The 25098-nt window shown below is 33.9% G+C and overlaps 5 protein-coding genes across 5 annotated transcripts; 1 reads left to right on the top strand and 4 right to left on the bottom strand.

Moving 5' to 3' along the window:
* Window positions 1-1172: 1172 nt before the first annotated feature.
* On the bottom strand, window positions 1173-2394 carry OCT59_002888 (uncharacterized protein; the record flags this gene model as incomplete). Its single annotated transcript, XM_066145252.1, has 4 exons — window positions 1173-1336; window positions 1403-1751; window positions 1813-2261; window positions 2337-2394. The coding sequence occupies 4 exons, from the start codon at window positions 2392-2394 to the stop codon at window positions 1173-1175; spliced, it is 1020 nt and encodes a 339-aa protein (XP_065995992.1).
* Window positions 2395-5018: 2624 nt separating this feature from the next.
* Window positions 5019-5744, bottom strand: OCT59_002887 (uncharacterized protein; the record flags this gene model as incomplete). Its single annotated transcript, XM_066145251.1, has 2 exons — window positions 5019-5386; window positions 5477-5744. 2 exons carry the CDS (start codon window positions 5742-5744, stop codon window positions 5220-5222), a joined length of 435 nt encoding a protein of 144 aa, XP_065995991.1. The 3' UTR covers window positions 5019-5219.
* Window positions 5745-7599: 1855 nt separating this feature from the next.
* Window positions 7600-9015, bottom strand: OCT59_002886 (uncharacterized protein; the record flags this gene model as incomplete). Its single annotated transcript, XM_025333351.2, has 1 exon — window positions 7600-9015. The coding sequence occupies one exon, from the start codon at window positions 9013-9015 to the stop codon at window positions 7600-7602; it is 1416 nt and encodes a 471-aa protein (XP_025173089.1).
* A 3099-nt stretch (window positions 9016-12114) lies between these two features.
* Window positions 12115-15742, bottom strand: OCT59_002885 (uncharacterized protein; the record flags this gene model as incomplete). The annotated part of the gene is made up of 6 exons (XM_066145250.1): window positions 12115-12898; window positions 12973-14914; window positions 14988-15011; window positions 15094-15108; window positions 15216-15583; window positions 15657-15742. 6 exons carry the CDS (start codon window positions 15740-15742, stop codon window positions 12463-12465), a joined length of 2871 nt encoding a protein of 956 aa, XP_065995990.1. The 3' UTR covers window positions 12115-12462.
* Window positions 15743-24016: 8274 nt separating this feature from the next.
* On the top strand, window positions 24017-25098 carry OCT59_002884 (uncharacterized protein; the record flags this gene model as incomplete). Its single annotated transcript, XM_066145249.1, has 4 exons — window positions 24017-24254; window positions 24344-24441; window positions 24537-24785; window positions 24886-25098. 4 exons carry the CDS (start codon window positions 24017-24019, stop codon window positions 25096-25098), a joined length of 798 nt encoding a protein of 265 aa, XP_065995989.1.

Below are 25098 nucleotides of genomic sequence, written 5' to 3'. Positions count from 1 at the left end.
CAAAATCTCCTTCCGAGTCTCGGCCTGGTGTACTATAGGACTTTTGGTGGACTTGTCCGTTACGACCATTTTGAATACCGAAGTTCCCGTATTATTAACCCTTGCATTGGTCAAAGTACTTTCATTTGTCGTAGCAACATTTCCGTTTCTAGTATTAGTCACAAATACGTAAGCTGAGGTAGCCACTTTCTCGTTCCTCGTGGGAGACACATCCACATATGCAGAGACAACATTTTCGTTTCTCGTGGGAGAAAGATTTTCATGTATTGAAACATTTTGTTATACGATCCGTAAACGGATAAGTTCCACGTTTAAAAAGCTTAAGAGGGTATTACGGCACGTGCGATACTTACCGTCTATGACATATCATTTCTCGTTTTATTCCTTCTCATTGTGGCATTTCCACAGACTGAGTCTGCTGGTTGCTTTTTTTAGACACATTATAAGTCATATTCTTTACCAAAAGCAGCATTGGAAATAACTCCTAAATGCTTGATTGTGTAACCAATGCATCAAATATTTTCTTCATCAGCTACTTTGAATTACGGATTTAGTGAAATTCCTTTTTCCGATAACAGACAAGTTTTGACCATACGGATATATGAGTGGATGATAACTGAAATATATTCACAGCGAATCGCTCAAGACCCTTCCCATATTGCTTAGTCTGAGTCATAATACAGTGCAACAAAGCCCCGTCCTCATCATCTATGTTATGAATTTCTTTTCATAAATAAGCAAAATACTTGTATTAGTTATGTTGTATCAAAAGAATGCTGCGATCAAGATAATATACAAAAAGTCTTACTTGGTGTAAATTCTGGTATGTCTGTTATTCACACATCTTTTCGCATATTTTGAAAACCCTTTTAAGTCTTATTTTTGTATGAGAACAACAAAGATTTTTTTCTCTGCATTCGTTAGCGAAAGTCACGGGTATTGGGGAAAAAATGGGTCACGCTCATATTTTGATTTATGTTATCCAGTAGCATTAGCTAGTTTCACCGATAACATAATTTGCTTTTCAATATATGTAATAATAGTCAGAAAAAATAAAACATTGCCACGTAACATTACTCTTTGAAAGGTATAATAAACATTTATTATTTTTTCGTTATAAGGACAATCTCGGAACAAACCGTTCGTTGAATATATAAAGTAAAGGTTGTAATTTACACTAGTATAAACCTCTTTCCAGTTCTAGCTTCGGCATGATCTAAAATTACATGAATGGGAATAACAAAAGCTTGATTGCTATTTGGGTAAACTCCCTGAAAAATACCCCACAGTCTACCAATGTTATCAAAAACAGGTGAACCCGAATCTCCATAAGTACCTGTTGATGATATAATATGCCATTAATAACTTGTCCTCAGACATTATTAACGAAATCAGGACTTACCAAAATTTCCACTATTTCCATAGACGAATAGAGCAGAGGCTTCTCTAGATAAACTCTTAGGCCTAAAATATTTCCATTTATCTAACACATACCCATGTGTATGGAATGTTGTCCTACCAACCTTCTCAACCTTAATAAAGTCGAGCTTTTTCTTCTGATTATTTGGATCGTTTTCAACGGATTGTTTATGTTCTTTAATAATAACTTCAGTTCCAAATGGAATGTTACTAGGTATTGATATTTCTCGTTTGTTGATCTCGCAAAAAGCATAGTCAAGAAAACGTCCTTCTTCGTCAACACCATAAAAAGTATACATAACTTCAGCGCAATTATCCCTAGGTGTCATACCCTGATCATTAAAAGGAGTCAACAAGCGGACAAAATTAAGTCAATCTTTAATGGGTGCATACTTGGTCAGAACTCCCTGGTTGAATTACGAGGTTACTATTTCTAACTCCATGTTCTACTGTAAGTATATATCTTTTGTTTTCATCTTGTTCTGTTCTAAACACTGGTCCTAACGTAAATGTTTGGTCGCTATTGGGATTAATAACATTACCAATACTTATACCAGGCTTAAGCTCATCATGACGTTTACGATGAGCCGGTTCAATTTCCCCATAGTCTATTAGCACACGATATCCTTCGAACTCGCCAGGTAAATTAACTTGCGTGCCTTTGGGTAGACATACTAAAGCAACAAGTACCGCCTTCTCGTCAACCATTCCTGAACTTACGCAAGATAATGGAGTTTCTTTATATTTATCCCAGAAGAAATCAGATACATATTCAAGCTCACTAAGAATTTTAATATCTTCAATTGAAAGAACTTTACGGTCGCCAAGCTGTTCCGCCACATCTATTTGACGTAACATAGTTGCATTAGAACACGCACAGGTTTAATATTTCGAGTCTAAATAAAATGAACACTCACGTGGTGTTTTCTTATTCTCAACTATTTTAAGTCTATTGATTTCTTCATCGATTTCCATTTCATTTATTGTTTCATCTGTTTCACGTTTCTTAAAAAAACTAGTTGATTTCTCATTATTTTCAGGGTTAATGAGAGCAAGTTCTGAAAATACTTGCTGGATATCCAAACCTATCTGCAGAACTACCCACAGATTTAAAATCCAAACCTTACCATTTAATATCGGGTTTCTTTATTTTGTGGTGCAGTTATCCAAGTCAACAAAACTATATAATCAGTTTTAACAACCAGATAAAGCGAAATATGTGTTAATACTAGCAACAACGAAAGAAATGGAAAATAGATAACGAAATAATAGTAAATCGTCTTGCTCACTTTCTATATAGTCCTCGCTGTTTACTTTTTTTAAAATCGTTTCCAAATCGATGTTGAGAACAGAGATATAATATAAATACTATGACAGTATTAAGTTTCGTATGCGACCAAGACAGTTGTTAAAGGTGTTTTTTGGTAACAGATGAACGGAAAATGATATTTCAGTCTGGGAAAACTGGGTGTAATGATTTTTTGGTGCGATAATCAAGACACAAGTTACTGGTCAACTATGTGACACATATAGGTATTGCGTATGTATATCCGAAAATATTTCTTCACCCAAATGAGTTAGTTTTAAGGTACAGATATAAGTTAATAGCAATCGGAAACGAAAATATCTGGAGGGTATTAGTTTTGATACTGTTTTGATGTCACTTCCGACCTTATATCTGTTTAATATCACAGGTGAATATCAGTCAGAGACCGCCCAAAGGGCAAATGTTGCGTAATGTAAAATTTTTTACGCAGTGATTGTTTATTAAGAATATATACTGCTCATGACCCTTACAAATAAAAAAACAAAATAGATTGTATCATTCGATAATAACAAAGTATAGAACCGTCTTGATCGTTTCCCGAAGACACCGGACATTAGTAAAAATTATTCTCGTTTTAATGGAGATTCCAGCGTACAATTATACGAAAACCCAAGTGAGTTTATTATTTATTGAGTTTATTTTTATGTTAGCTACACCGCATATTGTAAAGGTCTAACAACTAATTCTTTATATCGTATACCCACTTCGTCGGCAACTGGATATGTGATTTGATTAACAGACATTAAGGTGGAACATTTTTCGTCCACTCTATGATTGATGATGTAAGAACAACGAAAAATATGGTCCGAATAGTTAACCATTCATTGGAATTTATTGTTATCTCTAGCAATAGACTAAAATTAGTTTCACATTTGTGATCCAGGGTTTATTGAAGATCATACGAACGATAATAGCTAGACTCATATTATGGATTAACCATATTCTAACACATATGGATATCTACGAAAAAAGCAAGTAATTAGCAACAATTCTCTCATTATTTCTACCATGACAAGGATGGGGGATTAAACACTTTATTGTAGATAATTAAAAGGAACATGCGAAACCTGGAATTTGCCCAGTCCTGGAGGACCACCAAAGGTGCGAAGTAAACTATTGGTATGCGTTTTACAACAATAGGATCTGGTGATTTATCCCGTGTCACTGCTATATACAGTGGTGAGCATATTTTTTTGGGCGGAGCCCAGTTCCACTGGAAAAAGAAAGAGGCAAAATACGTAAAAAACGTATAAATAACTGCCTAATATGGCCATTTTCACACATTCGTCATTCCAAATAATTTTGATCACCACCGTAGTGACAGTTTATTAGAGCGTCATGCTAACAAATGTAGCTTCCAAACTAAGGATCACATTCCCTTCGGGAATGCCCTTCAGCATTCTGTATTATTACTTGTTGAAACAGAGGGAAAGCAATGACTCTGTTTGTTGATGGAACATTTTCACATAAGCATTGGAGAGTTGGTACATTTTCATCATATAGATTCTGAAACGACTCAAGAACTCGCTTAATAACAGGCAACGCTAGTCAGGGTTTGTACCAAAAATTTGATATTTACCTTATTTCTGTGATAAGTTTGCGATTTCATTGAATAATGGACAAACATATTCTTACGTGCGTAGATTGTAAAGATAGTTCTGGTTACCGATGGAGTAACTTATGTAATGCATGTGCGGTAAACGTTTTCAACAAGATTCTGGAAAATGGAGCAGTGGTAACGATGATATGGACAGGTTTATTCAAGATGAGCAGTTACCAATAAAATTTGGACTGGATAATACAGTGATACCTTATGGTAGTTTCTCTGATATTGAATTTATTGCAGAGGGGATACAACCGTTACTTAGTTGCTGTTCTGATACGTAAAACATTTACAAAGCAAATCATTTAATAGATGATCATCGATTTGGATCGAAAGCCTGATCCCAGAAATTAGGAGTGTATATCATATACTTTGGTTATATATATTGCTGCGTTGCGTAGTAAATTCATATTAGTTAATCGAAAAAATAATAATCCGATATCCAAAGTGAAAATCGTAGTTACTTATACAATCACAAATATACTAAGAATATTCGAAAGTGTGTTTTTAACTAGACTATTTTCTGCACATGGTCAACGGATCTTTCTTTAGGTTATTCACATACTTTTTAGATTTTTGTTTATAACTGTTTTCCTTTTTTTTCTTTGAGGGGTGTTAGACAACACGTAATTGTGATGATGGGTTACATAATAATCACATGAACTGTTTATAACAAATAGAGTATAATAAAAGATATATTTATTTCGTACCACATATCATGGAAATATGTCAAGCGATAATTTGTGTAATTTGTGTATCAATTGTGCATCATTCATTGACCATTTTTTAGCATAAAAAATCATTGCCGGAACAACAGATACATGAAAATAAATTCTTGAAAAAGGTTATATAATGCGGACATAATAATTCCTAATAAGGACCCAACAATTCAACACTATACTCTTTATGTAATCTTTTAATCTCACTTAACATGTTATCGATAATTCTATTATTCTTTTTTAATGTTTTTTGGTAGTTATCACGTAATTTATTGAATTCAGAGGCGGTCACAACTTCAACGGACGTAGGGTGCTCTTCTGCTTAAAAAAAAATACGGAATAAATTATAGTATAACCGAAGCTTGGTTTTACTCAAGAGACATAGTGTATATTATCACAGTAACTCACCTTGTTTTTCTTTGAGTTTTTCTACTAACTCCATAATATCGGTTGCGTTTCCAAACTTAATTTTGAATGGACCATTCTCATTAGTAAGCATTTGTATGGTTAATCTGAGAAAAGCTTTTCCACCGGTATTCTGTTTTTCAATTTTTTCAATGTCATCTTCATCATAACTTGAATTATTCATATGTCTCTTGAGATGCTTTTTAATGTGAGCTGGAGTCCAATCTTTAACATTGGCTGGAAGTTTGTCAGACATCATTGAAAGACCCATTTTTTGAACAGCGTATACATACTTATATATAAATTATAAATGTAGCATCGATCACGAAAAATATAATGCAAACTCGATGCAAAACAGGGATCTAACCTTTTGAGATTAGCAATTGCTTATTTGGTACAGGGAAAAATTAAAGCCGTAAATCGTTCATACTGATCTGAGGATCCTCTGAGTATGTGTATCAAGAGAACTTTTCTTACTGCGTATATTTTCCAATACACAGTTACAGTGGTGATCAAAAATAATTGGAATGATAAATGTGGACCTGTTTTTACATATTTTTCCTCCTCCTTTTTCTGACCGTCTTGCCGCTCAACCACGCAATGGTCTTAGGGTGTTCCTAATGGCTCTGCCCAAATAATTATGTTCACCACTGTACATCTATATCGCACAGGCATTCCGTATCCCATATCCCCACAATATGTTTCAACCAATGAATAATAATAATACTTTTTCGTAAATACTTGGCCGTGAGACCTTACGCAAGAGAAAAGTTTTTGTTAATAAAAATTTATTGAAACATTCGTTGGATCCCTCTGGGATCACGTATGTACAGTATGTGAATAAGCTATAACCGAGGGTCCTATGTCATGTGCACATTGATACTTCAACTAGATATCCAAAGTGGGAAAACGAAATTACTTATACAATCACAAATATACTAAGAACATTCGGAAGTGAATTTTCAACTAGACTACATAGATTTTTATTCTTATTCATTATTTACGTAAATTTGATGACATCTCGAAGCACAATAATTATGGTTAACCAATAGATTTATCATTTCCGGTATTTACATTAATTAGCCAACTTTGTGTCTTGCAAACTAACTATACAAAAATAGTCCATTTGCTTTGTATGTCGTGATATCATGCAAATAAAGCTCAATAAATAGCAGATAATCCGAAAACGTTCAGTGGACATGCTTAAGAATAAAAACATATTCCATGTCAATACAAAATGTCCTCAGTTGATTCATCGTCACGAATCGTGACAGTTTTTCTTCAGCGGAATGAGACTAAGTCCAAATGAATCTGCAAAATCCAATTATATACATATGGGCATTTTATGTAGAGAAAGAAAAACAATGACTGATACCATTAGTCTCAATTGCTTAGTTATTCCTTGTGCATCGGAAAGCATCTCAAAACATAGTATTATTGTTCATGTCTTTAGCTTTATCGGAAAAGATATGCCTTTGTTTTCGAGCTCTAAATAACTATATCAAAAGGGTACATTTCACGTGTCTATGATCAAATTATTTTTTGTTTACTGTTTTCTTCTGCGATCAAACATATCTGTCACTCACTTTCGATTATTCACTTCTTTGAAGGTCCTACGGACTAAATACTTCATCTCTTGTAATCAATAAATACATGTCTACTGTTTCTTCGACGATAGAACACATCTACTCTCCGCTGTGATCACTAAATATCTATAAAATATTTTCGTAATTATCTTGAGCATGGTCGAAACCTAATTATTACAGATGTATGAAATGTATCCCTTGGGCATATATAATAATTTTATCGAACTGATGTTACCAATATTCGTTATAACAAACTCCACATTCGTTGTTCAGAATATATACTAAGTATGTTAGACATAGCAATCAATTATCCAGGCTTTGCCTAGTTTCACTGAAACAAAAAATATATTCTTTTTCGTTGTAGACACAAAAACCCCCTATTTTTTGTGTAAAAGATTCTCCCCCATTTTTTGGTTATTCGATACCACCCCTATTTATTGAGCCAACACTAGTTATTTGCATCAATAGTTACTGCAACTTTATCGACCTAGAAGAACTCATAACCAGAGCATGTGTTTTATGTATCTGTTGGCATCTTTTTCATGGTGGATTGAATTGGTATGATTGGCACAGCAGTGTAATTGCTATGACCTTGTGAGGAACGCATCCATATGATCTTGTTTCGCTAGTACTCCGCATATATATAACACCACGATCAAGTGCAATCATAGAAACTACAATTGTTTCCCAGTTGATCATTTCGTTTTTGTGAGGACTGTCTTCAGGTCGAATGTATAGATTATCATGAATTCTCCAACGTTTCCAATAACAACTATTTCTACGACCACGACCCTTCCCATTTTTTGCACTTCTATTATGCTGAAGTCGATCCCGTTGCCCCTTTCGTAATGCCCTTTCTTTAGTGCCATGTGTTCCACCCTGCATTTCTCTGCTACCTTGTTTGATCTTATTCATAACAAAGAAAAACAGAACTAAACAGTTTATCGCAATTGCGTATTGCTTGTTAACCGGAGGCGGATTCTTCTTTGTTGACAACGTTATCATAGAACCTTCCCTTGGAGTCTCACTGGAATATGTATTGTCTGGCTGCTCATCGTCTCGAAGACTTTTATTTTGTAATTCTTGTTCCACAGATGAAGGAGTTAGTTGTTTGATATCAAAGCCATTTTCATGGCAACAAACTACACTGTGAGGATCTTTAATGTTCGTGTTTTCATGCGTATCAGGTGAATTAGGTTGGTCGCAATTATTTTTTGTGTTACTGTCAGCTACTGGGGTAGAAGGGACAATGTAATCCAAGTCCGGAAACTTTTTAACAAATAATTCGTTCTTGTGAATATCAACGCTTGTTCCTAAGAATTGACTAAAACGGGAAATCTTCTTGTGTAAGGATTCTTTAGGGCATGTAGAACCAAGTATGGGAACTAGCTGAATAGGGTCATTGTATTGCAGACTAATAAATCGTCCGACCTCTACAGGCAAACTTGAACGGACACGACGAGTGAATTCCTTAGCCTCTTTATAGTCTGTAAACGCAAATGAAGTGGCTTGTATGTGAAAATCGTTTGTCCAGTAACCATGTCTATTCTGACCATATTCATCCATGATGACAAAATCTTTCAGTGAGTTAGGCACGGCCGATTTTCCACTATATCTAGTGCGAATCACTTCTAGCATCCCATCAAGAATTGGTCTTAGTAAGTTAACTATTTTCGTTCCAGGAAGCTTATTGAGCGAACCAAACTCTACGTGTATTCTAGGAAATTGCGGTAAATCCCCATATACTACTTCGGAAAAGGATCTTAAGTGTTCTGCTATGCCATCGTTAAACTCCCAAAACTCTTCACGTGAATGAAAAACTCTATACACGTCCGCATTGTGATCCTTGACTACTAATTTCGTGGATAATTCCTCTTTGTCATATACTTCCTCAACTGATAAATTATGTTGTTGTTGTGTTGTTGAACAGCGATATTTATCTGTTTCGTTTCCCATTCTTTAGTAAATGTCACTTTAGTTCAAAATGAAAAAAAATCGAATAACTGATGCTCTTGGTATAGAAAAAGTGTTTAGGACGGAATTTACGGGATGTTACCATAATATATTAATTTTGTAGTGCGCAAGAATCTAATAATATGAAATGATTACTCTCAGTATCATATATTAATGCAATAAACTTAATGCGTGTTTCATACCTGGAATAAGTATTGTAACAATCCGTGTTATTCTGATCCCCCCATTACTTATTGTATAACTACATGCCTACATCTTGGTAGGCCAATACGATTATCTGTAAGACAAGGTCTGATGGTACATGAAAATATTTTGGAAAGAATGCGAACATACCTTCTCATGTGCCTGAATTACTAGTCCGAAAAGACTGTTGATATTCTTTCTGTAACTACTCTCCACCTTAATGGTATATGTTCATCTTACAGATACCTTGTGAAGATTTTATTACGAAAAATATATATAACAAATCTGGTACTTTGCACCTCTCGAAGAGGTTATTGTGGCGGGTGTTCGAAATATAGTACATCTATTATTCTAACTAGTTTGTTCTGAAGAAGAAAATTCGTTAACCTTGCGTAGAAAATCAGAATATGGAAATAGATAATATGTATAAACTAATAGTTGTAGCCAGTTTTACTAAAGTATATCTACGCATATTGCAATCTACATCTCTGGTCCACGAAATTTATCCATTTCGAAAACAAAATTTTTTTCCTTATTGAGTTATTGTCGATTCAACTTTTTGTCTATGATGTGACATGTAAGGTAGTATTGCACGACTTTTATCATTTTTTCCCAACGAGACCGTGACACTAAGGTCACAGTTGCCATATTTCGTATAATGAAACTGCGATAAAATTTTTATTAACAAAACAGGGAATATATGTAATAAAAAATGTAACACAAATAACTAACTACCTAATAAGGCTCATCAGCAATATAGTATAATTCAATAGGTTCCTTTTATGGATAATAGCTTTATTTCTCGTTACACAGTGTGCCATTTATTCACATCTAATTTATCATTTATGGTTAATTTGTTTCATAACGAAGTTGTACGAGACTCTAACAAAGTAAAATCATGCTACGACTGCGTTAAAAATTTCTATTTCCGGATAGTTTTATTTCCAATATACTAATTACGATAAGGATGTGTAATAAGGAGTTCCATATAGAAAAAAATAAAAATGTTGCGGAGTGAGTACTTGCTCTGCATCCTCTTTAGTTTTAGTAATCGCAAACAATAGTCAATACTTTAAGTAGAATGCATTTAGTTTCGATTACCTAGAAGAGACTCTGTAAATACAATATGTAACGGGGGAGCTTTGCAATTTCCGACAATAACACGAGGCTGTCAATTTTATTTTAGCAAGTAGCGATGCAAAAAGATTTTTCTATAATTCATACCCAATAATGAACTACTAACAGATAAACGTAAATTAATTCCGTCAGCATTATTTTTCTCTGTTAATCACGTACGCTAACATATAGTACATCACTTAGTAGATATGAAGGTTACTCTGGAAAAGCGTTGAATATACTAAAATGTCAACCGTATAATAAACTTCTATGCGCTATTGGTATTTCAAGTGAACAAAAAAAGATTCAAACAAGTGGCACAATGATATACGATAATATTTTCTGTAACCGATAGGACTAATATGATATATATAGTATAACTAACTATCCCTACTCTCGAGTGCAATGATGATACGAGAAGGATACATTAATTTGATCACAAGGTATTTATATTTTATGCATCCATAGTGTCTATGCTAAGATACTGCGATCATTACAGTAGTACTCTGCGTGATTTTAACTTATTCCAATTTCCGATATAAACATCACTCCCTCTTCTGTTATCCATAGTATACGAATAAACCCATGATCTTTGTAAATTCACTCAACGACAAAGAGTATATTCCGTTGTTGTCCTCTCTTTCCCGAATTGTCCTAAGACTTGGTGTGAAAAAAATAAATGTGATGTTTCTAATACTTAAATCGCCGTATTCCTCTCAGTAAATAACTATTGGAATATTCCCTCCATTTTCAGTGTATCAAATATCCCGTTCCAATTTATAGCATAGACATTACGTAATTTTTGAATTAACCGATCTCCCCCATAGACACTGCCTTTTCTTCGAAAAGTCCGTTGGTTGTTACACCAGTAATAGATACTAATGTCCATCTTTGAGCGACCAGTTAAAACATCTATGACAGAACATATACAGTATGTAATACGACACTTCAATTATTAGATTAACCAACAAGCCTACAGTTAATGTCTTGAGATAGTGTACATACTGCCTGTTACGTACTTGTTATTTTTTAATTGCATACTATATTCAAATGACCACATAGTTGACAGCATGTGATAAATGTAAGATATTTTTTCGACTCTGTCGGCCTTTGATAGAGTTATATAAATATTACTTCAACTTATTTCGAAATATGTTTTGTAGATGACTGTTTCCTTGTTCTAAAATACACTTCCAAAAAAATATATAATCCGAAACGATAATATTACTAAAAATGAGTTCTGAATACATATTCTTTGAATACCTCTGACTTATTTTAATCTATATATAACAAAATCTTCGAAGTATTATGTCTAGAGAGGATTACTTTCATGTTCATGTTTTTTCTATATAAACTGTGACCCAGGAGGTCACGGTTGCTTATTTTCATTGGGTTCCTGCCTCCCTGGGAAGCTAGTGAAACAATTATGGTATCACACAATACAATATCTCGAAAGGTGCCCATTTCTTGTTTCTGAATGTTATAACCTAGATGCTATACCTTAGAAACTTATGCAGTAAGTTAGAGGTTTATATTTCAGTTGACTGGTGTAGCATGGAGAAACAACAATGGTCACGATGTTATTTTACTCGATAATCAAGACAGGTTAATATTCAAACTATCGAAGCCGATATTTGTTGTATATGGTGAGAATATGGAAGGTAATATCATTGTATGCGATGATTAATGGGTAAGGCACAAAAGCCAGACTCGGCTCTTGATGTAGTCAAGTAGAGAGAAATAAAAACATTGCAGAAAAATCGGGCTAGATTTTTAGGACTTAGCATAAAATAATCATGTATCACGTGTATTTATTTTATTTGACAAATAAAAAAATTAAAGTGCGTATTACTTATATTACTTGTATATAATTTCTTTCATTGTAGCATAATATATTAAGAAAAATTATTTGATTTTGTTGTTTCCAATCTAAATTGGTCCCCCATTACGATGATTTCCCTACTTTCATATTTTTTCTTTTTACATACATACAGCATCATCACTGAAAACTACCAAGAATCGGTATATGTAATATTTTTATTTTTTATGCACATACTAGCTGTAAAATAGAACTTTATGTGGAAACTTTATTTGACTCGCACAAAAAATTATGTATCAATCGTACCAGTATCAATCAGATTTTGTACTTCTCGCCGTCATTGCATTCGCCAACTTTTCTCCAAAAACTTGTTTTACGTTACGGTTATCAACAATGACTATGAGATTACCTTTTTTGTCATATCGAAAGATATTTGGCCTTTTTGATAAAGCTCTGTGTGGTAACTCAACTAAAATGTGAATGCATTTTCTGTTATAAGTCACATCTGCGATTTTATGGTGAAGTTCCACAAAACTAGCGGTTTTGGATTCTTTATAACCCTTGAGAGTTTTATCATAATCTAAATCGTAATTCAAATCATCCTGATCTGAATCATCATCATCATCATTATCATCAACAACGATAACCCTTTTCTGAGGTTTCTGATATTTTTTAGTAAGGCCAATTTCAACACATCCCTCCTCTCCATCGTTTTGATCATTTAGCTTCATTTTCTTATTCTGGGGTCTAGATTTTTTTTCATTATTGGACCTCTTCTTGTTTTTCTTTTCTTTTTTTTCTTCTTTTTTTCTTCCATGTACTGGAACCCCAGGCACGCCTTGAAAGCTTGCTTTTTAACCTTGCTTGATGGAACATTTTCATCGTAGATAGCGGAACTCAACGATAACAATACCACGTTATTTGATTCATTTGATTTATCTACAAGACAGAGTACAAGATCAGAACCTGCATTTTGCGGCGGTTGGATAGCATGAGTATGGTACTTGGTTGTTTGGTATATGTCTTTAACATAAACATCCAGTGGAACAGCTTTTGATAGATTTGTTTCCGTTACAAACTGCATTCCAGGCGTGATCCATTCTGGAAACTTGAAATGTGGATCAAGATCATCGGTCCACTTTTTAAGTTCTTCAAGCACGTTACGACCGCATTTTTCAATAATTGCTGATGCAAAAGCACCATCAAGCTCATTACCAAATGACTGAGGGCTTCCAAGACGTTCTAAGATGTGACTAACATAAATATCTGTCAGAGTTGCATTGTTATCTAACATAAAATATTTTCCAATGGCCGTAATAAAGTAAGACTCTAATTCTAGATTGATTTTGATCGAAGTGAAGTCAATTTCTTCAGAATTAAGGGTAATGAAAGATGGCGACTGAATAGGAAGAATCCCATGTCGAAGTAATTCAGCACCAGCCGATGTTGAATTAATAATTCCGCAACAAACAAGATCAACAATCGCCTTCCTTGGGTCGACCCCTCCGATTGCCAAAGTACTGGCGGTATTGCGCAAATAGCTTATCATTGACATAGTTATTTTCTCGATCCATTTCTTACTAGTTTTAACCATTTCATCATCTTTATCTTTTAGCAATTCTGATCGGTAGGCTAGCATTTTTAAAAACGACGCACAGTTTCGGGGTCGTCCTTTGAGAATATTTCCTAAATAAAGAAGAGTTTCAGGACTAACCCCTTCCATATTGATTACAGTGTCGAGAACTTTGGTAACATCATCAGGTGAGAGATAAGGGAGTTTCAACACAAGATGCACTGCTCGAGATGGTTCTTTTCCAACACTAGTACCTAGGGATATTCCGCTTGACATATGCATATTAGTGCCAGAAATAATGTGTGTAACTTCAAATTTGAAAGCGATCATGTGATAAGTATAGGCCTGCAAAAAATTCCATGGTTTGTTTGCTTCATTACTTCCAGTGTATTCTCCGTATTCAGGTCGGCAAAGACATTGCGCCTCATCTTGGATAAAGAGGATCCGTTCAATTTTAAGACATTGATTGATGAAATGTATAAGTATCGACAATTCTCTTGTGCTCAGTTCTGACAGGTTTTCGCAAATAAGGTTTATACTTTTCTTATCTAAACTATAAAGTTGTGCCAATAGCCAATCCTTTGGTGTTTTGATTTTTTGCTCTACATACATTTTGACTAGTATTAACATACGTGAGACGAAATCTATGTCGAGCTGGCGAAGTGCCCACTCCTGGAGTGTGGTATCATTGAAAGGTGGAGTTTTCGCTCTAACTGCACCGAGTAGATCAGATAATTGATTATTATATTCTGAAAGAAAATTGGAACAGTCTATATGTACTGCCCAAAGTTCTGCAGCAATGGCAAATGTAGTTGACGTTTTCCCCCCTCCTGTGACTCCGGCAAGCACAATAATATCTTGTTCATACTTTTTAATTTTATTTCGCACCAATCTAACGGTCTCTAGAAATTGCGGTTCGTGGTATAGGGGATTCTTATAGGTCATTTCAGTATTCACTTCAAAAGGAGGGAGGCAAAGATCGATTCTATCACACGTCCTTTTAGTAACACCATAGGGTAGGGGTGTTTTGAAAATTGAAGGGCTCTGTTTCAGCTTGACGTATGGGTTGTTCGGAGTTTCGAATGAAAAGTCATGTGAACGATCCCAAATTACGGCGAGACTCTGAGCCAGTTTACGAAAAAAAGGTAAATCGACACCATCGACATGAGGAAAAGTCTTTCGTAAATCACCTAGAAACAAGAATAAACAGTAAAGAGAAGGTTTTCAAAAAATACAACTTATAAGACTGACAATGTTACAAACCAATTATAGCATCGATATTCTTCTCTGCGTAACCATATAGAAAGCAAATAACAATGAACGTGAGTAATATACGATATTATTAGCAAAAAACGTTGAGATACCTTACCAGTATAAACGGAGGCTACAAAGATATGAAAGATAATTAAAAAAAGAATATGATACAGTGCAAGGTTAAAGGTGATCGATATTTTGTTACTGCAAATTTCTTGTTCGAGAGGAGACACTTACCAGTAGTGGCCGGAGGTTGTACGATGATACGAATGTTCTTGGAGTTAGACGTAAAGATGTCGCCAATATCATCAACTGGAGACAACTTTTTACCTCCGAGTTCTTGTATAATAATATTTTCTTTATCCATATCACGTCTGCTTTGAAGTGTACTCAGTTTAGAGTTATTTGTATCGTAAGGAATATCAACCAACCATAGGTTCAACTTGTTGGCATCAATTTTTTTGTCTTTGAAATCGTTCATATTCTTCTCATAGATCATATCTTTGAGCTCCGCAATGGTCGTTTCTTCCTTGCCGACAACTTTAAAGACGCTACCAAGATCGGTACCTATCACAAAACAAAATATCATGATTTCGGTGAAATATCTGCAAATGCAAAAATCGAGGGTTAAAACAAGGGTCAAAAAATCAACCTTTCAGTAAAATAACAAATAAAGACCTTGTATACAATCTTGTATTTTCAGGTGGGAAAATTTTTTCGATTTCAGTTTGTACTGATGAACCGCTTGATTCATATCGACTCATGTCGTATTTATATTAAAATATGATGATGAAATGTTCTAGATACTTCGAAAATTTTTATCAGGGATCACGTTTTTGTGTGTAATGATTATGAACTATGATCTTGGTGAAACACTTAGGTAGGGTTCAGTTCTCGCTGAATCGGTTATCTTTGTTAATTATTACGTAATTACGATAAAGTTCTTACTATAAATAATACTATTTACTTTATGATGCAGCAAATGAAGCACAGGAATATAAATTCTACGTTATGACTGAATTTTCGATTTGGTAATAAATTATGATTAATTTGCACGGTTATGTCTGATTATATTATTTAATCTAATGGAAAACGCTTTAACTTTATAGTAAAGCTATGGTCATTTGAATTTCGTTTAAGGTCATTCGAATGACATGCCAAGATCGATAAGTTCCATAAAAGTTTTTTTCTTCAAAATAATTTTCTTTATGGTTTCATTTAAGATTGTTATTATATCTATTGTTGTCGAGTTATAGTATCGATAATCAGGCTTCTTCTACCTTGCCTCTTATATAATGCTTACTACTAACATACTTATATTTTGCGTCTGAAGATGACAAAATATTTTTAAAAAAACGTTAAATACCAAAATTTCCAAAATTGCGGGAAAAAAAAATCGGAGCAATCCGTGGGGCTATTTATAAAAAAAATTTGGTGTAACATAGTACCGTCATCGGAATTTTTTTTTGAAAAGTGGTAGGTAAAAAACGGGTTTTTTAAAAAAATGTGGGGAGTGTGATTTTTAAATCAATTAACTGTAATAGTACTGTAAATATGTAATCAATATAAAAAAAAATTTAATTGTTATATTAACTAGGGATCGCCAACATGTGGACTTCGTCCCCCATTTGTTAGATGCTTTAAGTAAACCTTTTTAATGGTGCCAAATAATGTACTTAACTTTAAATAGAAATTGTATAGACTGATATAAATTTTGACATAACGTATATGAAATTTATGTCTTAATGTTTTAAATAGAGTACATTACTTGATATTTGTTCTAACCTAATGTATTCTTTTTTGACTTTTTCATCCACTTTAAATGCATCCAATGTAAGAGAAAGTATTTCTACATCATCCCAAGACCTGCATCTACTTATTGCAACATATGCCTGACCTGCAAACATTTGGTCATCTAAATGAAGTGATGCCTTTGGTAATGTTATTGCTTGTGTTTTATGAACTGTTAGGGCGAAAGCGTTTTGTAATGGAAATTGGATTCTGCATGCAGACATACCATTAATGTTAAAATGTACCAGCTCAGTCTAAATGTATTTCAACATCAATTATTCCTCTATTTATGCGAAATGCCACTCTTGCTATTTCTTGTTCCTTATTTATATCTGTGACAATACCAATTGTACCATTACAGATTTGCTTATCAATATACTTGTTGATAAGAAACATCACTCAACAGCCTACTTGTAATCTTACAGTAGAAGGTAAGTTTGTTTTATGTTTCATTAGATATTCTGGGTTTTCATGTTCTTGCACTTCACCATTAACGATATCTTTTGAATGAGAGAGTAAGTATTTTTCATTTTCAAGAAATTGATTTGCTCTGCTGTTTCAGTTCAATGATGTTAAAATTTTCGGTTGATATGTCGATTGATGCATCGATTTTTTCTCTTGTCTTCTTGATTATTAGGCAGTTTGTACAAGATGGAGATGAATAATTATATGATTTATTGGCAAATTAGATAATGAAAGTAAGTCAAGAGTACAATATGTCGTATATATATTTATTTACACAGTTATAAGTAATCTTTTTTTTTATAGATCTGAATTTTTGCGTTGATTTTATTACTACTCTGTACAAATCGATCGATCTTATATATAGAATAGATAAATCGTAAATCGTATTACGTGTATTATGCCAGAACTTTCCTGAAAAAAAGTTGACAGATTAATTGAGTGCCCTACAATAAATATTTTTTTTTTTTAAATTGGATTTTTTTAATTGTTCGAGTATGTCGTTTGTTCGTAATTAGTTCTGATCTCAATTTGACTTTAAAAAGAATAGATCTTCATGCTAGATATCCTTCGCTTTCTATTACCAGTTTCGAAGTACTATCAACAAAATATATACGTGATTGAAATCCCGTTATTGATGTCGTGTTCATATATTTATGTCTAAACGGTTTTGTTTTTTCTTCTTCCAAACAGATGTTAACGTTCCTGCTATCCTCGTTATCGTCTCTGGTCTAGAAATCACATAATTCTCAAAAGAAATCATACAAACAGGATGAGATATAGACAAAGTCATCAACAACAGTAATCGAAAACAAAAGGATTACTCATCCGGAAGTTGGGAGCTCTATCGTGTTCTATCAATCCATTATATATACTATGTATATTACGCAACGATAAAGAAAATATTTGTTGGTTGTGATTTTTCGTTTGTATTAACATATTTAATTACAACTAATAACTACCTGATAACAGTTTATTGAAAATAAATGTGTTCACGTTGATAAAGCAAAGTCCTTCTAAAAAATAGTTACCTTCCCACTACTAATCTCAACCTTTTATTATTTGTACTTGAGTACAACTGTTTCCACATTCATTATGAAATCTATTTCACTCCCGTTTCATGGTCAAAAAATGCTTGGTAAAAGTGATTGGCGATTTCAAATAAAATGTTCGGGTCTAGATTAACGATACTATTACTATATTTAGAAATTTCGGACTAAACTTATTAACAGACATATTAGTCTTTCAGGTATTTATACTGAAATGTGTTTTCTATATAAGGAATACATCTAATACCAAAAGAGCTAATCCCATATTATTGGTTGATCATTATTGAAGTTACACGGCATCGAACAACAGAAAAAATTATGCCTTATCGTTACATTTAATAATTGGTGCGTAAAATTTTTTTTCCGAAAAACAGTTCCCCTGTATAATTTCCTTCACTTCGTTCAGAAAATCATACAGATTTTTCCTGCAGACATGATTAATGTATTTTCATATACGTATATATCTCGTAAAAAAATGTATACAAATTATCTTCATGATTTTTCGAGGAACGTGAAAATAATGAAGGGGAACGATCAGAGTCACGTGATTTTAACAATCATATTCGGATATGTTGCTTGTTCTTTCATAAATAAATGCCCAACAGTGAGACCGTGACCCAAGATCACAGTTGTCTTATTTCATACTTTTGAAACTGCGCACATGTAGTACAAATTTTGTTCCCGGACTTATTAACAAATTGTAATGTAATACAAACGATAGACTACCTAATAGCAATATTGTATAATTTATTATTGTTCCCTTTATGGAAAATGTCTTCCCTGTTAGTTGCGCAGTATACTATGTCTATTTTCAACACGACATATATTGTTTCACAAAGAAGTTGTACGAGATTCCAACAAAGTAAAATCATGCTACGTTAAATGCACGACTGCGGTAAAATTTCTATACCTGGATAGTTTTATTCCAATACACTAACTACGATAAGAATGTGATGTGCTACATAGAAAAAATTTTCCGTATTCTCTTGTTATTAGTAATCGCAAACAATAGTCAACACTTTAAGTGGAACTGCATTTAGTCTCGATTACTTAGAACAGACTCTGTAAGTACAATATGTTATAGGGAGAGGAAATCTTTGTATGCCATTTCCGACAATAACACGAGGTGCCAACTTTATTTTAACGAGAAGCGATGCAAAAAGATTTTCCCATAATTTATACCTGAAGGTACCCGAACTACTAACAGATAACAGGTAACGTTAGTTCCAAACAAAATCATTATCATAATTAGTAGTCGAGCATTATTTTTTCTTATCTGTGTTAATCCGTAACTAACATATAGTACATCATTTAGTAGATATGAAATCACTCTGTAAAAGTGTTGATTATACTAGTGAGCGAAGCTCTAATGTCAACCGTGTAATAAACTACCATGCGTTATTTGTATTTCAAGTATGTGGTTGGCGAATTTTCTCTTATTGTATAATCTGTATATTGTTCTACTTTAGCAAATGTTATTAACAAAAAAAACGAAAAATATTCCGTTTGCTATTTAACTTCACTAGTGATCCACATGAATGAAAAAAGATTCAGACAAGGATATAATGATGATACTATTGTAATTGATACTGTATATGGAGCATATCTAACAATCTCAACTCTTGAGTGCGATGATGTACAGGAACAATATATTCTATTTGGCCACAAGGTATTTATATTTTATGCATCCGTACTATTATTTGTCATATTAATGATTTTTTTTATTTTATTTTATGTAAAGATCGGAAATTACATAGAGTCATATTAATGATTACAAGTATTTTATTATATTTAGTTAGTGGACTGGTGACATCAGCCATGTCTGATGAGTAAATCAACATATGATATATACGAATAATTGGTATAAATATTTGTGCATGGGAGGTGATAGTTCGAAAAAAAATTTTGGCCGTATCCATTATTGAACATATTATCTGATCACGGAAAGAATACCATGTAATTATAATTTTTTAATAGGATTAGTAGTGTAGAGGTTGGACGCTATAATCGTATATACGATCACAGTCGAATAGGTTATCGATAAGGATAATTTCGTAATGCAAAGAAAATAGCTGATTTTGTTTTCAGTAATCGAAACACTAGTACAAGTTAATATGGATGCAATTAATAACATCAAGCATTCGACTACAAATACCAATAACAATATTCGACTACAAATATCAATGGATGCAGAAAAATCATCACTAGCGGGACTACGGTAATTGTTTTTTTAGTAATCGAAACAATCTCTGATATCCAATTATTCTACAATCTGTCATTATTAACAACACTTTTTGTAAATGACTTGTTGATGGAGAGGGTAATGAGCGACAACAAAAATACAATATAATTATCATCGAATACTTGACTAAATAATCCAAGAATTACGTGAATAGAAAATTCAATAAAATAGAGTTTTTGTCGAGTTACTGAGTAATGATGCTGCAACTCATTTTTGCCAAGATAATTCCCAGAAAAAGCTACTAGTCGAGGAAGTAGTTCACTTTGTTGATAAATCACAGTAATTTATTGTTTCTAAGAACAGAGATGAGAAATTATTCGACGATTTGCTATAGAGCACTCGATAGTAGCAAACAATTAATAGTCCTGCGGATAACACGTGATACTCTAATTCCAGGAACCCAGGTTCCTCTGTTAAAAGCGTGGTTGAGCGGCAAGACGGTCAGTTCAGAGTGTCACATGGTAATGACGTAGATTAAAATTACATAACCATTACCACATATAACGATTAGTAATATCGTGATGAAATCTCGGTCTTAGAATAAATGAATAAATTTTGTGAACTGGAGGTATTGCATAGCGAGAAGTAATAGTTTTAAAATTTTAATGCAAATGGTTGATCAATACAAGTTACATACATCGTATCATCACTATTATGATAAATTTATTCAGAACGATAGAAATTTTAGTAGAGAAGTCAACATGTGAAAACATTCTCGTTTAGAATAGTAACTATTCTGAAAGAATCAAACGTACGTGTTACGTAGAATATTACGATATCTATACTTAAAATGTAATGTAATCACTTCATAGTTTCGGTAGTGTATTGCGGAATAAGACTAATAATTTTATTGATTTGTAGCTCAAATTAAAAAAAATAATATGTTATGTGCGAGATGAAAAAATAAAGCAAGCAGTTATTATCTTCTTTCTTACATCGTTAATGAAAACTATGTGTCCGCTACTTCCTCATGTATTTCTTTAGAACATAGTTCGTGAAACTATTTCATAGTTTGCACTGCTACTGATTTTTTGCTCCGGTTGCCATTTTTGATTAATATATCATTTCCATGTACCTTGATATCACAAGACAAAAATTGCTTTCTATCGTTGCATCCGATATTCTGACTACATAATTATAATAGAACAACGCAGGAGAAGTAATTTGTCCATATATCTTTCGTAACTACATTGACCTCCAATTCTATTACTCCACGAGATCCTAAATATAATTTTTTTTGTAATTACAAAGTAACAATGACGTCTGGGCAAGTTAGCGTTTTCACTTGGTTATTTTAATGTGGGCAAACGTTCTACTTTTTTCAAAGAAAGATTTACTTCACAACCTAAGAGTTCTATGGTACAAGTCTCCATCACGTTAGTGCCCACCATGACTAGCGTTGCATTAAATTTCAGAATAACTTATACCATCAAGAGCAAGAATTCGAACAGTGGCATAATCAGGTATTCGACGATCATACGCTAACTAGCTATTGGCAACAAATGAATCCAAGATAATACCAATGTTAATATTGTCATTTCATCGTTCGATGACAGCCATTAACGATTAATTTGTCAAATCCAACTCCGCAAGTATACCGAAAACACGTACCTATTTGTGATCTTGATTGCAGTCGAACACTATGCGATAACTCTTTTTTCTAAAAGTCCAAGGCAACATGTGAAAAAAATGGAACGGCCTCTTTCTTATATGACACAAAAACCTCCCAATATTTTAATGACCAACTCCTACCTAGTAATTAACTATCGCTATACCTCCCTTTTTTTTACTATGTTGCAACTTGTAACTTGATCTTCGGTGTGATAGACATGACACATTCTTGAATCCCCGTTTGTAGACTGAGTTACAATAACTTTCTTGTTAACATGTCCCGAAATTAACTGGTCCTTACAGTGTCCCCTGAGCGTCTTGCCCTATGAACGTAGGTTCCTAGAACCTCCTCTGTTAACGGCGTGGTTGAGCGGCAAGACGGTCATTCAATTACGTAGACGATTACATGAAAAGATAAATACAAAAAAATCTTCATGATTTTTCGAGGAACGAGGGACAAAGAGGCCTTGGCGTAGCCTTTCGAAGAAATGGCCCATTCCATGAAATTATGAAGTTTGAGCGACCAGACAAATAACAGGAATGTAAGCAAGGCAATAAATAACTCATATATGTATACATATTTTTTTAATTACATACCTCGTAGCCAAAGTTAACTGAATATCGCCATAAACTCTGTCTTGGCTGGTCTTACGAGTTACGATATACTGTACTTACTTACTTACTTATTTAAAATTATTTCTGCAGGTTGTTTGTGAAATGCTTTGTTCGCATCATGACACATTAATTCATAATGTACTGCAGCCATTTCATTTGTCCATTAGTATAAACTCGTCTACGAATTGCGAATAGGTATATTGATATTGTTGATAACGAAGAGAAAGAATTGAAATGCTGAAAGATCAAATTCTGGATCTGTGCGATCACGCAATGAAAATTTTAACCGCTCATATTATGCTCTAAGCCGGGACATATATACAACTTATTTGCCTTGAAAAAATCAGTTACAAGCTATTTATAAGAAAAAACCTATGGCTAGCTGACGACAAATTTAGTAGGGGCTAGTAATAGAACTCTACTGCATTTTTTTTTCAAAAATGCATCACGTAAATTACACAATGATCTGCGAATCACATAGTCGACCAATGATACAATTCACAGATCCTAATTACAGATCATCCCTAGCGTTCCCAAGAAAAAAAGCACTTGACACGTGACCATGTAAAAAATCATCACATCCGTCACACCCCTCAGTGTTTTCATTGTTTATATTTATCTGAGGGACTTAGTTTTTTTCGAGTTGGTAAAAACTTATTCGTCACGCATTATTTGTCACCGCACTGTTCACGTGACAGTGCATAATTCCGCATAATGCCGGCCACCAAGTGCTTTTTTTCTTGGGAACGCTAGGGTAGTTTAATTACAGTGAAATTTTGTGACACAGAGTACATCCCCTGAATTATTTAGTGAAACTGCGGGCTTGTACAAAATGCTATGATTTACCTATTCTGGATTAACCCATAAGTCTAAGAATAAAAACGGAAAACTTCGCTGTTGGTATTCCCATATTGTGAGAAATCGTCTTTGTTATGTGTTTAAGTTTTTGTTACTTTTAGCTACGTCCTGTATTTTTATTGCCACTAGAAATACTTGGCTGCTATATGTTCTTTAGCAGTAGACTAACCTGCGGAGAAGAAATAACTGTGATATAAGACGACTGAGACCTTGGGTCACGATCTCGTTGTTTTCAATACTAGTGGACAACATATAATTATCTGTTCATCAAAGTCATTTACTATATCGGGTTATCTGTTTATACTTTACTCTCTATGGAAATACAAGATGTGGTTGGTATTCCCGATGAGTGTAAAATGTGGAGTAAAAAATGAGCGAATAAGTTGAAACTGACTTCTCTCACCATAAAAATGTTATCTGAAATTAAAGAACCTGGACCAGGCTTCGATTATTTCCTAAATACTCCGTGCAATGACTGGGACGTGGTTCAGTACCACGAGTTTTGGAAAAAAAGCAACTTCGGTTTAGATAAAGCGAGCGTAACGAGAAGATTTAACACACAGTTGCAGAAGATAAAAGAACAAGGCACGGAAGAAGAGAAGAATAATGCAATACGTCTCGAAAAACAATTTCAGGTTAGCATTCTCCGTAATTTACGTGACCGCTTATTTGCTAGCAGTAGCTACCCATGGAACTTCGTCTTCACATGGTTATGGACTTCGTCTCCGCTACTACAGCTACCCATGGAACTTCATCTTCGCATGGTTATGGACTTCGTCTCCGCTGTTGGATACAGCTACCTATGGAACTTCGCCTTCGCATAGTTATGGACTTCGTCTCCGCTGTAGTCTAGCTAGTCCGCTACTAGTTCTCTTATTTTTTTAGTTTTTGATAGCCTTGATACATTAACTTGTATATTTTTCGTATAAGGTCGATTCCAAAAAGATGGGACGCATCGATAATTTTTGGTTGAAGTCCTTACCTAGAATGAAACAACATAATGCGGTGGAGAATAACGAGATAAACGCTGAAAATGTATTTTTATCTTGTGATTTATCTCGTGGTAGTTTACAAATCGGAGCCGGGAATATTATTCAAGGACATAAACGCTTCTATGAGTATGATAAACAACCCATTGACGAAATGATAGCAATCAGAAGGGGAAAAAAACAAAAGCCTGTAAGAAATTTTTAACCAATATTTTGCTCTTCGAGCAGTCTCTGACTGAGATTAAAGGTCCTCCTTAAATTTGTTATAAACAAAATAAACTTGAACGTAGGCCGAAACTACTATCGAAGATGGCAAAAGTCAGACTCCAGAACAACAAAGGAATGTAGAAGATGAAACACATAGTTCTCCTGAGGAAAGGGGAGATGATGGTTCTCTCTTTTCGGTAAATTCTGACATGAATTTTGACGATTTTTATTTTACTTTCTGTATTATGTTTCTAATCTGCATTCCTCTCAAAGCCAAATTGCCACAACGATTCTGA

This window comes from Rhizophagus irregularis, chromosome 11 (genome assembly GCF_026210795.1).
Source record: "Rhizophagus irregularis chromosome 11, complete sequence".
Lineage (NCBI taxonomy): Eukaryota > Fungi > Glomeromycota > Glomeromycetes > Glomerales > Glomeraceae > Rhizophagus > Rhizophagus irregularis.
The sequence above is the reverse complement of the archived record's forward strand: the minus strand, read 5'-3'. Positions and strand labels throughout refer to the sequence as shown.